The sequence below is a fragment of the Piliocolobus tephrosceles genome, chromosome 7, assembly GCF_002776525.5.
Source record: "Piliocolobus tephrosceles isolate RC106 chromosome 7, ASM277652v3, whole genome shotgun sequence".
Lineage (NCBI taxonomy): Eukaryota > Metazoa > Chordata > Mammalia > Primates > Cercopithecidae > Piliocolobus > Piliocolobus tephrosceles.
Window position 1 is genome coordinate 121,275,407 of NC_045440.1, and position 15,627 is coordinate 121,291,033.

The window sequence follows — 15,627 nt, forward strand, 5'->3', positions numbered from 1 at the left end:
ATTCCTGTTTTTTTATTATTTGTACTTTCCAAATGTACTGCCTATTTATTTCCTTTTTCTAGTTTCTCTTTAGATACTCCTTTTTTTTTTTTTCTTTTCAAATTTATGTACCTCTTAGGATGTGGTCACTTAAATAAGTTTGGATATCAAGATAGAAAATAAATTGACAATAGACAGCATTATTAATCAAACCTACAGACAAATGGCATGGAACTCAGAGCTGTCACAAAATGGGTCATCATTCACATCAGGTCTTTGGATGTTATACTTGTCACTGTCATAGACTTTGGTTTAGTATCACAACATTGCTATCTTTTGAAATTCAAGGATATGATAATAAGATATAGCACTCTTCTGAAATAACAAGCATTTTATACTGTCTTCCAATGGATCTTGACAGAAAGATATAGGACAGGTATGAAAGCAATAGCAAATGTTGAATTTAACCTGGGTCAAGCAATTTGTCACCTTTGTGGATTATTTTCCTCATCTGTAATAAAGCAATAAAATACCACATTAATTGTAACAATGTCTCAGAATTTAAGAATAGCTGCCTAAGTTGTTATACTTAAGACTTCATTTTTGCCTTTAAGAAGAAACTCACTCCTGTGTTTGTTTTCTAGGCATTGGTTTTTCCATTTATTACATAGTGACAATAGTATAGACATTATATATTACAGATATGTTTCCATATTAATAGTATTCATGATTCATTATTCTTAATGATCAGTTCAGCATTTTTTCCATGCAAAGCAATGAACATATTTATGAATAAAATTTTCCACATTTAAGACTGATTCTTCTTCTTCTTTTTTTTTTTTTTTTTGAGACAGGGTCTCATACAGTCACCCAGGCTGGAGTACAGTGGTGTGGTCACGGCTCTCCGCAGCCTCAAACTTCTGGGTTCAAAGGATACTCTCACCTCAGCTTCCTGAGTAGTTGGGACCACAGGGGAGGGTCACCACACCCAGCTAATTTTTTTATTTTTATTTTTTGTAGAGATGGGGTCTCACTATGTTGCTCAGGCTGGTCTCAAACTCCTGAGCTCAAGCAATCCTTTCTCCCCGGCCTCGCAAAGTGTTGGGACTATAGGTACGAGCCACTCCTTCAGACCAGAATTGATTCTGTAGGATCTTGTCAAAGAGTATAAGTACTTTTAAGGCTACTCATAAGTATTGCCAAGTGTCTTTCTAAAAGGTTTATATCAACTTGCCTTCTAAAAGCATGAAGAAATACGGATTTCATTTCACCATATAGAAAGATCATTTTTTTTCCCTCTGCAATTCTTCCTATCACTACCCTGGAGAGCTCCCATAATCTTTTCATGGCACTTACTGCTTACTCTTTATTGTTGTGGAAGAAGACATCAGATTTAGAGGTTGGATGCTTCTTTGACTATAAACAAAATCAATACACACACACACATACACAAACACATAATACAAGACTTTTTTTGTTATGGTCCCAGATGGCCCCCTTGATAAGGACAATATTTCTAATTGATGTGAATTCAAAGGGAAGAATGACAGGCTCCTTATTTTTCTTTTTATGTATCCTCTGTTTTCCAAATAATGGACAATGGGTGACAGGTTAAAGTCATCCTATGTAGCCCCTCATCTTGTAACCAAAGCACTGTAGCCTAAGACACACAATGCCACCATATGCCACTTTACTTGAAGCCGGATCAATTGTCTATTTCCATTATCCCACTGATTTTCAAATATCATTGTATGATAGCATCAGCAATACTATGGTTCAGATGTGCATGGCTAGATAACTGAGGAGGAAAATGGAGCATACTTCATAAAACTCCACTAACTATGTACCTTCCTAGCTACCACTGGCTCTTTTCATATATTATTATAATCTCAAGCACTTTCTTTCACTCATCTGGATTACGACTAAGCTCCAATGATTCCATCCTTAGTGCCAGGTTATTGTGCAATATTCTGACAAATAATGGAATCCATGAAGGAGCACTGTTTTTCCAGTGTTTTATCATTGACCTCATTGTTACTTCTCAATTTACACACAAAAAACTGAGCTCTACAGAGCCTAGTTTGATTAAATAGCTCCTTACTACCAAGATGCAGCATTAGAAAATTTTAATCAAACTGGAAAAACTAACAGAATCCTAGACAGAGCTCTGTACAATGAAATGTACTAACAACTTGACCCTGGATTGAAGAGAAAATGAGATGTCCTGTTTTCAACTGAGTCTAAGCACTCTACCTACAACTCTAGGGCTCATAATGTTTGAAGACTCCATAATCCCATTCCCATGGCCTAGAATATAGCAGGCAAGGAGAAAGACCTACAGTCTGAGTACACAACATCCTTAGGCCAGGATCTTCAAGTCTATGCTGTAACTGTGAGTAGCTGAATTATTCTCATGCCTTAGTAGCTCCAGCAGTGACTAAATGAAGTATATTATCTAAGTTCTAAGCCAAGTTCACATTTTTGATATGTGATACTTAAATTGTTCTTATAAACACATTTGCTGTGTTATTTGTGTCTGTGGATGGCATTTTCTTCTATTTCCCCTGATTTTCTGATTATGTTGAATTCTGGGGTACTCTGAGTTATGAAGTATTTTGGAAAACTAGGTAGTACCTGTCATCAATTTGGTTGAGAGGTCAAACTGTTACAATCCAATCTTGGAACTATATAAAGAGATTTGACAGTTGCTGTAAATTCGAATGAAGTATATCATTTTTAGTGTTTTTAAAAAAACTCAAAACTGTGTTGCTAAAAAAAAAAAAAAATGCATGGTTTAAATACAAAGGGGAAAAGGCCTTTTCAGGTTCAGAGATGAGAACAGCTTGATCTTATTTTGATCCTATTCTGACGAATGTAAGACATTCAACTGTTACAATACAAAAATTGAGCACTGCTAACTTAATAGGTGACAGACCAGATCCATGCAATAAACCATATGCAAAAGACATGTAATTAATGAGATACCATCTTTCATCTGGCAAATCAGCAAAGTGGTAGATGTGTGTGTTTTAATTATGGATCTGTGAGGCTGACAAGAGCACAGCAAAAGACAGTCACGCCCAGACAGCTTGTGAGACTCTGGGTGGATATAATGTTTTTGGATAATAATTTGGCAAAATATATTATAAGCCTTAGAAATGCCTAGACTCTTTGGCTTATTAAGATCACTTCAGGGATTCCATCCTAAAGAAATAGAGATGTAGTTTAAGATACATGTAGAGGCCGGGCGCAGTGGCTCAAGCCTGTAACCCCAGCACTTTGGGAGGCCGAGACGGGCGGATCACGAGGTCAGGAGATCGAGACCATCCTGGCTAACATGGTGAAACCCCGTCTCTACTAAAAAATACAAAAAACTAGCCGGGCGAGGTGGCGGGCGCCTGTAGTCCCAGCTTACTCGGGAGGCTGAGGCAGGAGAATGGCGTAAACCCGGGAGGCGGAGCTTGCAGTGAGCTGAGATCCGGCCACTGCACTCCAGCCTGGGCGACAGAGAGAGACTCTGTCTCAAAAAAAAAAAAAAAAAAGATACATGTAGAAAGTCATTGCTTGGATAAAGATATAGTTAGCTATAAAAAATAAGTAATTAAAAAGAACATTAATAGTAAATAATGGCATATTGGTTTAAACAAGAAGAAGTTCATGATAGGATGCATAATACAGTAAAAAAAATTAAAACACTGAAACGTGGTCTGAATGTATTAGAGGTAAACAAGTAATAGGATAGAATTAAAAGGCCAGAAACAACCCAAAGATACATAAAAATGGCAGAGAAAACACTGAAGAAAGAAATGTATTGGGGCTAGGCACGGTGGCTCATGCCTGTAATTCCAGCACTTTGGGAGGCTGATGCAGGCAGATCACTTGAGGTCAGGAGTTGGAGAGCAGCCTGGCCAACATGGTGAAACCCCATCTCCACGGCACATGCTTGTAATCCTAGCTACTTGGGAGGCTGAGGCCTGAGAAACGCTTGAACCCAGGAGGCGGAGGTTGCAGTGAGCTGAGATGGTGCCACTGTACTCCAGCCTGGGGGACAGGGTGAGACTCTGTCTCAAAAACAAACAAACAAACAAACAAACAAAAAAACTTAGCATTTGGCATATTATTTGAAACAGGACTTCAAATTCAAGGAATTTATCCTAAGGAAGTAATATTGAATCTGCAGAATAATTTGACCTTGAGATGATTTACTGCAATGATGTACATAAAGGTAAAAAGCCAGAAACAACTGGAATCTACTCAAATTGGGGATTAATTTAAATAATTAGATGATATCATAAATGGAATATCATATAGTCATTAATTATAGAAAAAATCTAATAACATGAGAAAATATTAACATTATTAAGCAGAAAAACAGGTTATAATGCAAGTATATGAAGACTCCTTTTTAAAACTAAAACTATCACAAATTTTAAATTTACATATAAAAATGAATATATATGTTTGTGTGGATATGTATGTCAATAGTGGTTTTGCATGAAGGAATTACTTTATATTTTATGCTTTAAGTGTTTTCTATTAGTTTCTAAAATGAATGTGTCCTTATTTAATCATCACTCCTGTAATCCCACCACTTTGGGTAGTCGAGGCAGGAGGATTGCTTGAGCCAGGAGTTCAAGACCAGTCTGGGCCACATAACGAGACCTCGTCTCCATAAAAAATAAAAAATTAGCCAGGCATAGTAGCTCGCACCCATGGTCCCAGCTACTCAGAAGGCTGAGGTGGGAGGATTGCTTAAGGTCATTCCAGCCTGGTGACAGAGAGAGACCCTGTCTCAAAAAAAAAAAAAGGTACTTGGCACTCCAAAAAGGGCGAAAAAATAACATTCAACATTCTTTAAGAAGGGCCTATGAAGGATCTTAGATGGAGGACAGGATTAAAAAAGCAAAAGATAACTCTATTAAATACTCAAATCTGCTACTGTGAACAGAGGTAATGACTCAATTGATTTTAATTGAGGAGATTGCTTTTGGAGGGACAAAAGTTTGCTTGCAGGAAGAAAGCCCTTGGAAGTCATTATGATCCTGTCCCCTTCATGGGAATGGGCCTGGGTCCTAAACAGCCCTTTTTACCCAGTTCCAGGATGAAAAAAATATACACTATGCCTAAGGGGACACTGACCAGAAATTGCCCTAGGGTGGGAGCAGGAGCCCAAGCTCAGCGTGGGGGTGGATAAATGCCCCAGTGTGCCTGGAGCACGACCAGCACTGGTTCTGATGGTCAGGATGGCAAGAAAACAGCGATGTGGACCAAGCAGGGTAACTTCAGTTTCTTGGTATTACTCAGACTTCTCAATGTAGGTTCCACATCACATTAGCTTTTAGAGCAGTCATCACTTTTCCAGAGTGAATTCTCCCAAAGGAAGGCCACAATGCCCCCAACTTCATTTTGGGAACACCTCAGAATCACCTCAGTGAATATCTCTGCTCTCCTTCCTTCAAGCCTGTAATGCATGCGTGTGCAGCTTCCTGAGTCTTTTCCTAGCTCTTTGTGCTACTTTGGTGTAGCCTCCGGCCAATGCTATCTGCTCTATTTCCAAAGGTTTTAATCATCTCCATGCTTCCTTTTTCTTCTTCCGTCCTGCCTTTAAAAAAAAGCAACTTGAGGATGGGCACCCATCTGCCTAAAAGATTTTCTGCTTTCACAAATTTAACACTTTCTGCGCCACATGGGTATGATCCTGACTCTCCTCTTAACACAACTTTGCCACATTGATGCTGGTTGGCTGGCTTGCATAAGACTTGAGAATTAATTCTGCTGTCCCCCAATGCCATTGGACTGTGGTGTCCAGAAAACTACTCATATTTTTAGAACGGTAGAGGATGTGCCCTTACTTGGCCATTATATATATTTTTCGTTCTTTCTTTTTTTTTTGAGATGGAGTTTTGCTCTTGTTGCCCAGGCTGGAGTGTAATGGTGCGATCTCAGCTCACTGCAACCTCCGCCTCCCAGGTTCAAGCTATTCTCCTGCCTCAGCCTCCCGAGTAGCTGAGATTACAAGCGTGTGCCACTACGCCTGGCTAATTTTTTGTATTTTTAGTAGAGATGAGGTTTCACCTTGTTTGGCCAGGTCTTGAACTCCTGCTCTCAGGTGATCCACCTGCCTCCGTCTCCCAAAGTGCTGGGATTACAGGAGTGAGCTGCTGAGCCAAACCATTAAATATTTTTTTCTAAATGAACTCCAGAAACATGTCTTCAAAGGATGCCATTGAGTGTAAATGACAAGACAGCCATGACACACATATCCCTGAAATGATGTAAGACAGAGTCAATCTCTGTGTCATTGAATATAATTTCTCCCCATGTAGGTTTTCCTTTGTAGAGTTTGTCAGGAATGAGAGTATTTTCTTGGGTATGGCAAAGCAGATAAAAGAGGTTAACCAACATATCCAAGTACAGGAATCTGGTTTTGCCCCATTGGACAAATCACACATCACTCATAGCAAAACAGAAGGCTGAGAGAAGTGTATAAAGGACCATTATTCAAGCCCAAGAGCCAAGCGGTCTCACTTACCTCTAGTGTAGTTAATACAATCTTCTCAACTGAAGAAAAATAAGCCTCCCACAAGAATTGTGTCTGCTGTCTAAGTGCTAGGATTTTATCCTGATGAATAGACCTGATTGTAGAAGGAATCTGTAACACAAGGTGAACACATAGGAATTGTAACTGTAAAACCAAGAGATGTACTTGATCAAAATAACCCAACTGGGTTAGGCTTTTATTCTTCATAGCATTCGACTTCTAGCATAGATCTACTAAAAATCATCAACTCTTAAGTTGAAATGACCTTAAGAAGTGTCAGTTACAAAGAGCACTTACTGGGAATCCGCCCCAGTGGCCTTTGATGTATGAAAGTTACAGTTCACCTCTAAGATTCAGAAGCAGCTTATCAGTTGCTTAGGTAAGTCTATAGTCACAATTGCTGCTTCCAGAAATCCTCGACCTTGCACAAGAACAACCAAATTTTATAGAGGAGTAACTATAGGTCTTGGGGAAAGGCCAGAAGACTTTATCTCCCAAGCACTTCTATGATTGGTCATCCCAGGAACTATAAAATATCTATAAAAGGACTTTTAAGAGAATGTCTATGAGCCTTCCCATCCAACCTGAAGCTAGGGTCAGTCACTTTTATGTGCACATACCTTCTACCTCACCTTTGAGCCTTTCTGCTTCCCATATCTCTCTTTCTGCTTTCAGCCCTTACCCACGTCTAACTGGATCTCTCAACTGTCATATATGTTTAGTCATCACTGCTCTCTTCCAGGGTATACAGTTTTAAAGGAAGGACCTATATCTTGTTATCCTGCTACACATTTTCAGGTTAGCAGAGTGGCTTTTATATAGTAGTTATTAAGAAATAGGAGGTGAATATAACCACCTGAAGCCACCACAGGGACATCATTATTTTTAATGGTAGTATAGCTGCTGAATGGCTAGGCCCAGGGGCACGGGAGTCAGAAAGATCAAAGAAGGATTCTTCCCTCTACCATTTACTACCTGTGCTTTCTTGAATGAGTTAGCTGATTTCTCAAAGACTCCACTTCCTTACTCATAAAGTGGGGATAAAGTACTGAGGTTTTAATGACGATTATACAAGTGCTTAGCACAGTGCCTAAAACATGGAAAACTTAATTAATAAACTTACAATCACTACTATCATTATTGGTATCAGAGTGATGCTATTAAAAGTTGGACCAGTTGCTTAATGTCTGCAAGGGAAACTGCTTGGGTCTGGAGTTCTGAAATGTACTTCCTGAGTCTGGTAAGTGTTCTGGGCTTGTTCCCTATTTTCACCTACAGTTCAAGGTCTATTTCATTTACAGAGTCTATAGTCTTAAGGGAAGATTCCTCGTGATTAGCAATTGCCCTTTTGTGCTCACCTCTTTCTGCATGCTTGCCTCCATAACATATGACTAATCTGACAGATATGGGAGTCTGGGCAAGAAGGAGAAATGCTCCGTTAGCTGCTTTAATAGGAAAGTTACCCATGGCATTTGACTAAGACTGTAACAGAGTTTCCATTGGAAGGGAAGGAAGTGGTAGCGCATTTTTTTAATTCAACACTCCCCTTAGGAGGAGCAATAACACAGCTTCACAGTAAGAAGAGAAGGAAAAGCTCACTTGGTTTGGCAATGTCCAAAACCAGATACTAAATCTGTGTCCCAAAGTGTATACCTGGATTTGCAACACTGAAGAAACAGAGGCAACAGGTAAAGGAGAAACACTGGCAGGCAAACATTAGCCTGTAATCGGAGCTCAAGGTCAAACAGAAATAAAACATTCTTTGAGAAGGTAGAGAAATCATTCATATCATAGAACCTTTATAAGTCCAAGGAAACTGATTTTTATTTACTCACTGAGAAAGTCACCTAGATGGCCAAAGAAAGATTAGAAAAAAATTATCCTGTTCAATTTTCATAATCATACCCTCTTCTAAATGCCAAGAAGTAACTGCTAAGAGTTATACAGGTTGGCATCACTGTTTTATCGTGGCCATGAGGAAACAGTCTACTAGAAAAATGCCTAAGGCTGGGTGCGGTGGCTCACGCCTGTAATCTCAGCACTTTCGGAGGCCGAGGCAGGTGGATCATGAGTTCTGGAGTTCGAGACCAGCCTGGCTAATATGGCCAAACCCTGTCTCTACTAAAAATACAAAAATTAGCTGGGCATGGTGGTGCGCACCTGTAGTCCCAGCTACTCGGGAGGCTGAGGCAGAAGAATCACTTGAACCCAGGAGGCAGAGGTTGCAATGAGCCTAGAATGCACCACTGCACTCCAGCCTGGGTGAGAGAATGAGGCTGTCTCAAAAAAGAAAGAAAGAACGAAAGAAAAAGAAAGAGAGAGAAAGAAAGAGAAAGAAAGAGAGAAACGAAAAGAAAAGAGAAACAAAAAAAAAAAAGAAAGAGAAGAAAGAAAAGGAAAGAAAGAAAAGAAAAGAAAGAAAGAGAGAAAAGAAAAGAAAAGAAAAGAAAAGAAAAGAAAAAAGAAAAATGCCTAAAGCTATCATTGCTATATAGTCTCCAGAAAACTGAGTCTGCTGTGGTTATGAAAGGAGAAAAAGAATATCACAGACTGACCTACCAATGCTGTTCTCCTCTCTTAAATAAGATGCATCTTCCTCTTACTACATCAAGTGCAATGTGTTCTACCGGTTTGTGATACGATACAAGTGTCTGACAGCACTATGCAAAGTGCTCTGGAAGACAACTCCAGTTGATTGAAAAGACAGAGTTCCAAGTTTTAATGGCATTTGGCTATTGGTTATTAATCTGCTTGTCCTGAGAGACAGGTATCGGAAAGTGATAAATTAATTCCAATTTGGCTGGATTGTTTTGGAAGTTGCCGAGCTCATTGAAGTCTTAATAAAAGGTCATGTATGGTAGCAAAACAAATGGAATGCACCAGAATAGATACAAGAAAGTCACATTAAGCTCTCTTGGTGACATGATGACAAGAATATATGCAAATAAAAACATCCGAGCTGTTCTAAAACAGGAAATGAAAAATCGTAACATAACAAAAAAACATTTCCCAGAGCAGACATTTGGGCTGGGTGCCAACTCTTTAAAACCATTGTTAATGACAGTACACAGTTGCTGTTCAATATGGAGGCAGCTGTGCAAAGACAGACTGCGTATGAGAGGGGAAAACACCAGTAAGTCTGGGTGGGTGGGAGTGATAAAAATCAAAATCTTCAGAGTCAAGCCAAAAAGTTGCTTCAGAAGATGAAGTGCCCATCAACTTTGGTGAAATTGTAGAAACTGGAGAAGCAGCTGGGCACAGTGGCTCACCCCTGTAATCCCAGCACTTTGGGAGGCTGAGGCAGGTGGATCACGAGGTCAGGAGTTCAAGACCACCCTGGCCAACATGGTGAAACCCCATTTCTACTAAAAATACAAAAATTAGCTGAGTGTGGTGGCAGGCATTGTAATCCCAGCTACTTGGGAGGCAGAGTTTGCTTAAACCTGGGAGGCAGAAGAATCGCTTAAACCTGGGAGGCAGAGTTTGCAGTGAGCTCAGACCACGCCATTGCACTCCAGCCTGAGTGACAGCGAGATTCTGTCTCAAAACAAAAAAAGAAAAGGAAAAAAAGAAAAGAAAAGAAACCAACAACCACAATTAAGTATACTAAAATGTGCTCCATACCAAAGACAAATTTTCAACTTGTTCACATCAAATTAATGGGAGCATTGGTATATAAAAGGAAAATTATGGGTGGTGCTTTTTATTCCCTTTATTTCTCAAATTTCTTTTAATGATCAAGTATTACTTTTAAAATAACATTTAAAAAAGGAAGAAAAAAGACAACATGGACAAGCATGACCTGCATCACGCTTGTTTGGCTTTTCATGAATAAATGATTTTGGCATACACTATCTCTGCATGGGGAAAACTCTTCCTTGGTGTTTCTGCAAGGACTTCCTTTCCTTAAGGAAGCACAGTGGGAAATCATTGGCATAAAAGTGGCCCTTTCACAAAAAGTCCAGACCCCTTTCTCAATGAACACCTAAAAAATGAAGTTGTATTCAGGGCAGAATAACTTATCCCCCCAAAAAAACAGATTCTGCCATATTCCTACCTTTGTTTCTGAGATCCTAGGTACCACGGAGATCACAAACTGAGTACCAGACAGAAGTAATGTTTCGGGAGCTGTGGTCACTTTCGTTTGCTTAACCCATAGGTCTCTCAGTTACAGTTAGTTCATCTGTTCTTTTAGGGAAAGTGCTGCATTACTTCACCAGTCAGCTAGCAGACTGGGCAGCAGCACAGAAGGAGAATCAACAACAGATTTAGAGGCCGGGCATGGTGGCTCACACTTGTAATGCCAGCACTTTGGGAGGCTGAGATGGTTGGATCACCTAAGGTAAGGAGTTCAAGACCAGCCTGGCCAACATGGTGAAACCCCGTCTCTACAAAAACTATAAAAATTAGCCAGGCGTGGTGGTGAGCTCCTGTATTCCCAGCTACTTGGGAGGCTGAGGCAGGAGAATCTCTTGAACCTGGGAGGTGGAGGTTGCGGTGAGCTGAGATCGCACCACTGCACTTCCAGCCTGGGCGACAGAATAAAACTCCATCTCAACAACAACAACAACAACAACAACAACAACAAAAGACCAAAAAAAAAAAAACAAACAAAAACAAAACAAAACAAAAAAACAAACTTAGAAACTCAATTTAATGGATATTCAAAAAATAAAAGGGCAAAAACATTAAAAAAATTCTACAAATATTTATAGTAATTCAAAGATAAAGTGTATGGTGCAATACAATCCTTAGTAATTAAAAAAAATACATGATCGTTCCTGCCCTCAGATTTCTCTGTGAGTATTGTATCCCCCTCCCTAGGCAGCTCTTGAGCAGTTCAAACTTTTATTAGGGGCTGCTCATTTAAATATACATCCTGAAGATAACACTCGCTCAGACAGCCAGACTGGATCATTTCAGGAATGATAACACTAATTACAAGAACAAGCCCTAGAGACCTCTCTCTTTCTGAAAATTAATCTGAAGCAAGTGCAGAAACAGAGGAAAAGAATATGAAACAGTAGGGTAGAATACAAACTCTCTGGTAATATTTCTAAAAATTCTGGCTATTGAAAGGGGTGGAGATCCACTTCTTCTTGAAAATCAAAGCTCCCATTCTTTACCTGCAACTTCTTTTCGGAATATATTCTGGGGACCTGGGCAGATTTTGCTGGAAAGTGACCAATGTCATATTAAATGACTTCATATTCACCATGACACAGGTAATTTTCTCCTGATAAAATTTCTTTTATAGAGCTGACCTTTTGGATTCATCTTCTTTGAAAGTTTGGACGGGGGCAGCAATAATCTGCTGACGTGTTGAAGGCCACAGCCCCTTCCTTACCTGTAATAACAATCTCTCATCGCCTATGACGGCAGCTTGGTTCCAATTAATCACTTCAGAGAATGGCAACTCCCATCCATTGCTGAGCATCACAGGGACGCAGGCAGCCTGAGCAAAAAAGGGGACTTCGTGAATGTGAGGAAAGCGACAGCGGAAAATGTTCCAATCAGAGGTGAAATCAGTACAAATTCAATGACTGGCATTTTTGACATTGCATGAATCCTGGACTGCCTAGGCCAGAAGGAAAGGAAGCTTTTATGAGTTATCAAGTCACACGAAGGTTGTACGTATCCAAACTAGATTTTAATATTTGCAAGTCTTGCCCTAGAATGCTAAAACCCCATTTCTATTCTAGTGCATGATTTGGCTGACCTTACTTCCATAGAGACGACTGGCTTTGCTGGAGAAGTTTTTATTGATGTAACAAAGCTCGCACCAACAAAATCTGAGTATAGAACCAACCTTGAATATAAACAGTCTTGTCAATGTAACTCCCACAAGTCCACATGCAAAGTGATTTACCCCAATGTCATGAGCAACAAAGAGCAGAATGGAGCTCAGCATTCCTATGTAGCAGTTCGTGGACTTAACAGTATAGAGTGTTCACATTTCCCTTGTTCTGCAAACACCTAAACCAGAACTTTGTTCCCTTCAGTGTGGAGTGATCTAAACCACAGTCATACCAATTTACAGTCTGTGCCGGGAAATAAACAGCCAAGAAACACTAGGTTAATGACAAAATACTGATTCCAAATAACTCATAATCCAAATCAGAGAACAATTTTTCTTTATGCAACATCCCAGGAGGCTACAAGAACATTAGTGATGGCATGCTATGCAGAACACACACAGAGAGCAACTTGGAAAAGACATTCCAGAGAAGGAAGTGTTCTGTTGGAGGGCATGACAGAATGATTTGCAGTTAAGATGGCAGAGATAAGAAGTTATGAAGCACTGTAGCAAAAGCACAGATTTAGGCATGGTGCAGGGAACAGAGGAGGAAAGAACACAGCAGCAAAGGGTCAAGGAATGGAGGGCGAGAGAGGTTGAGGGCATGCTTTCTCTTGCAATCAAAGAAGGCTGGTTGCAACTTCCAGGTGGGAAATGTGGACGACCGTCTCAAGAGGACATTTCTGCAGAGTGAGGTTGATAAGCTGAGAAATTCCTACCACAAAGGCTCCAGGGGTGGAGCCAGGATCTCTGAACTGCAGAGCCTTGGAAGAGCTGGCCATCTGAGTAATAACACCATGCTAGGGATCATTCTCAAAATTTAAAGGAACTAAGAGACAATTAAGATGCAGGCATAAAAGACAATTTTGCTTTTAGGGAATAAAGGGAAAGAGTAGGGCTGCTTTTTAGTGTCCAGCTAGGCTGGAACATTCATTTACCCAGGAAAAATATTCCTGTTTAAGAATGGCTGACATAACTTACAGGAGAAAGAGGAGGTGAGAGAGATTGTCCAAGCTGGCAATCAGATTGGCCTTCTGTTTCTAAACATGACCCAGAAGAATCCACCATTTAAGTTCTTACATCTAAAATTACTGAGTAAATCCTCCCTCCACCCCCTACTTTTCAAAAATGTTTTCGATTTTCTTGAAAATATTTTCAGATCCTCAAGGGAAACCACACCTTCTCTTTAGCTATTGCAGGAGAGGTGATAATGTTAAACCTGCTTAATCTGGCTTCAGTCCTCAGCCCTATTCTGGGAAGGCTCCAGGGCCTCTTACCTGCAAAGCCTCCAGGAATCTGAAGGACCCAAGCCTGCGACCACGAGGAACCAGACAGAAAGTGGCATTGTGCAGCATTTCCCGATAATCATACCTAGAAAGAGAAGAGGAGTAATCAGCGAATGAAGACCCATTGCGAATGTGGGGATGTTGACCGTAGGTGGGCGTCCATGTGCGTGAATTTACTCAAAGCAACTTGGGAAAGTCACCAGCAGGCAGCTCTTGCTTTTCCATTTTGAGGAAGGAGGTTGGGTTGCTGCATGAAGAACAAACATGAATCACCATGTTGGACAAAGCAATTAGGATCCCTTTTGCAAGCAGTATATATAAAGACGAGTCTGATCGTTCTGGCAACAAGTTGGTTTGCCCAGTCTTTGCTTCCAAAATCAGATTTTTGAGTCTTGATAAAATATGTTGCCCCATAGGCTTAAAAAGAAGAAGAAAAAAATTACTGGTGCTTCTCCTTCTCCTTTAACAATATGGCATTCAGCGAAACTAAGACTGTTCTTGTTCCCTACCCCTTCAAAATCATGCTATTAAAAACTATTCAGAAAACCTCAGTCACAAGCACAAAACAATGTTTGTCTTCTTCGAGATGGAGTTTCTACACTTAACCAAGAACAATCAGTTACCCAGGAAAAATATTCCTGTTTAAGAATGACTGATATAACTTATAGGAGAAAGAGGAGGTAAGAGAGAGGGATGCTAGCCTAAGAAAGGGAAAAAAAGAATAACGAGAAAAGAAAAGAAAAGAAAAAAAAAAGCCTGAAATAGTAGGGGGTACTGGAAACTGGTCTACAGTAGAGATGAGTTTATGTTACTCAAATACCATTTAACGACATTACATTGTTTTTGTATTTTGAAAAAAAAAAATACAAAATATGAGTGTTACCTGACTCTTTACGCCAGGGAAGTTTAAGAAAGATAAAATGCATTTCATGTTGTTTAGGACTGTCACTTTTAAAATGATTACCACAAACACATTCTTGCATAGGCAGTTTCAAGTACATTATGAGTTTAAGAAAACTTGGGAAAGTAGAGATGGCTCGTGTCCTGTAAAGGCCCCGATTCTTACAGCCAAGATGAAATCACTCTCATTTTTCAAGCACTTCCAATGCTGAGCAGACAGGTGTGACTTTGACAGTAGCATATGTCACCACCATTTTCTGACTCTAATAGTCTAATTTAATCATAGCCTAAAGGCACTGAATTCTTCCCTCTTCTTTTTGGGATATTGGTATATACATTTATATTTTTAAAGTCCACATCTATTTTTATATTCTCATACAAACTAGGCATACGGGAGTAAGCCAATTTTCAATTATAAACCCGTCATTAAGAAGAGACATCATGCAAAGGACCATTTGCTTAAACAAGCGTGTACAACTCATTTGCACAAGAAAAGGTCACCGTGAATGGATTAAGATTATCTCTACTGAGAGTAAAAATTTTCTAAAACCCTTGCTGCATTAATTAAATTGCAAAATAGACTTCAAAGTAAAAAAGATTTTTAGGAAGGCTTGAATTTAGTTAAATATAAAAATAATAATAAATTAGATGGTAGTGATTTCTTCTTCCTCACCAAACACAGGAAAATGGTTGACAAATATATTCAAGCTCAAATGTGGATAATGTCTGAATCTCTGCCTAATAGATGGAGAAGAGAGAAATGTGTACACACACACACACACTCACAAAAATATATGAATAAAGTTTAAGCTGATTTTTTTAAATACAGAAAGGTCGAATATACTTCAGACTACAGCAAGATTTAATAAGTGCCCAGAATAGAAACCCCTGAGGGACTAGCACAGAAGGTCCTACATCCTCATCATTAGCCTACTAAAAATGTAAAATCCTATTAATGTTCTGCATTGTAACAAGTTTCAAAGTTGCTAGTTGCAGAATTTACTTTAGGGAATGTGTGGAGGAAGAGGAAAGGCAGAAAACTTATAGGAAAAATTCAAATGACAATTATAGTGGGTTGCTTAAATGGTTATATAGAAGGACTATTTGCTGATATAGCAAGTCAG

General features: G+C 39.5%; 1 protein-coding gene across 1 annotated transcript in view; it reads right to left on the reverse strand.

Annotated features, from left to right (window-relative positions):
* The window catches only part of EXT1 (exostosin glycosyltransferase 1), a 318,838-nt gene that overhangs the window by 25,200 nt on the left and 278,011 nt on the right, over positions 1-15,627 (reverse strand). The window contains exons 2-4 of the mRNA XM_023224809.2: positions 13,595-13,688; positions 11,868-11,975; positions 6,512-6,631 (exon numbers count right to left, since the gene is read on the reverse strand). Coding sequence (XP_023080577.1) covers positions 6,512-6,631; positions 11,868-11,975; positions 13,595-13,688 — 322 coding nt within the window. The remainder of the gene's footprint in view (positions 1-6,511; positions 6,632-11,867; positions 11,976-13,594; positions 13,689-15,627) is intronic.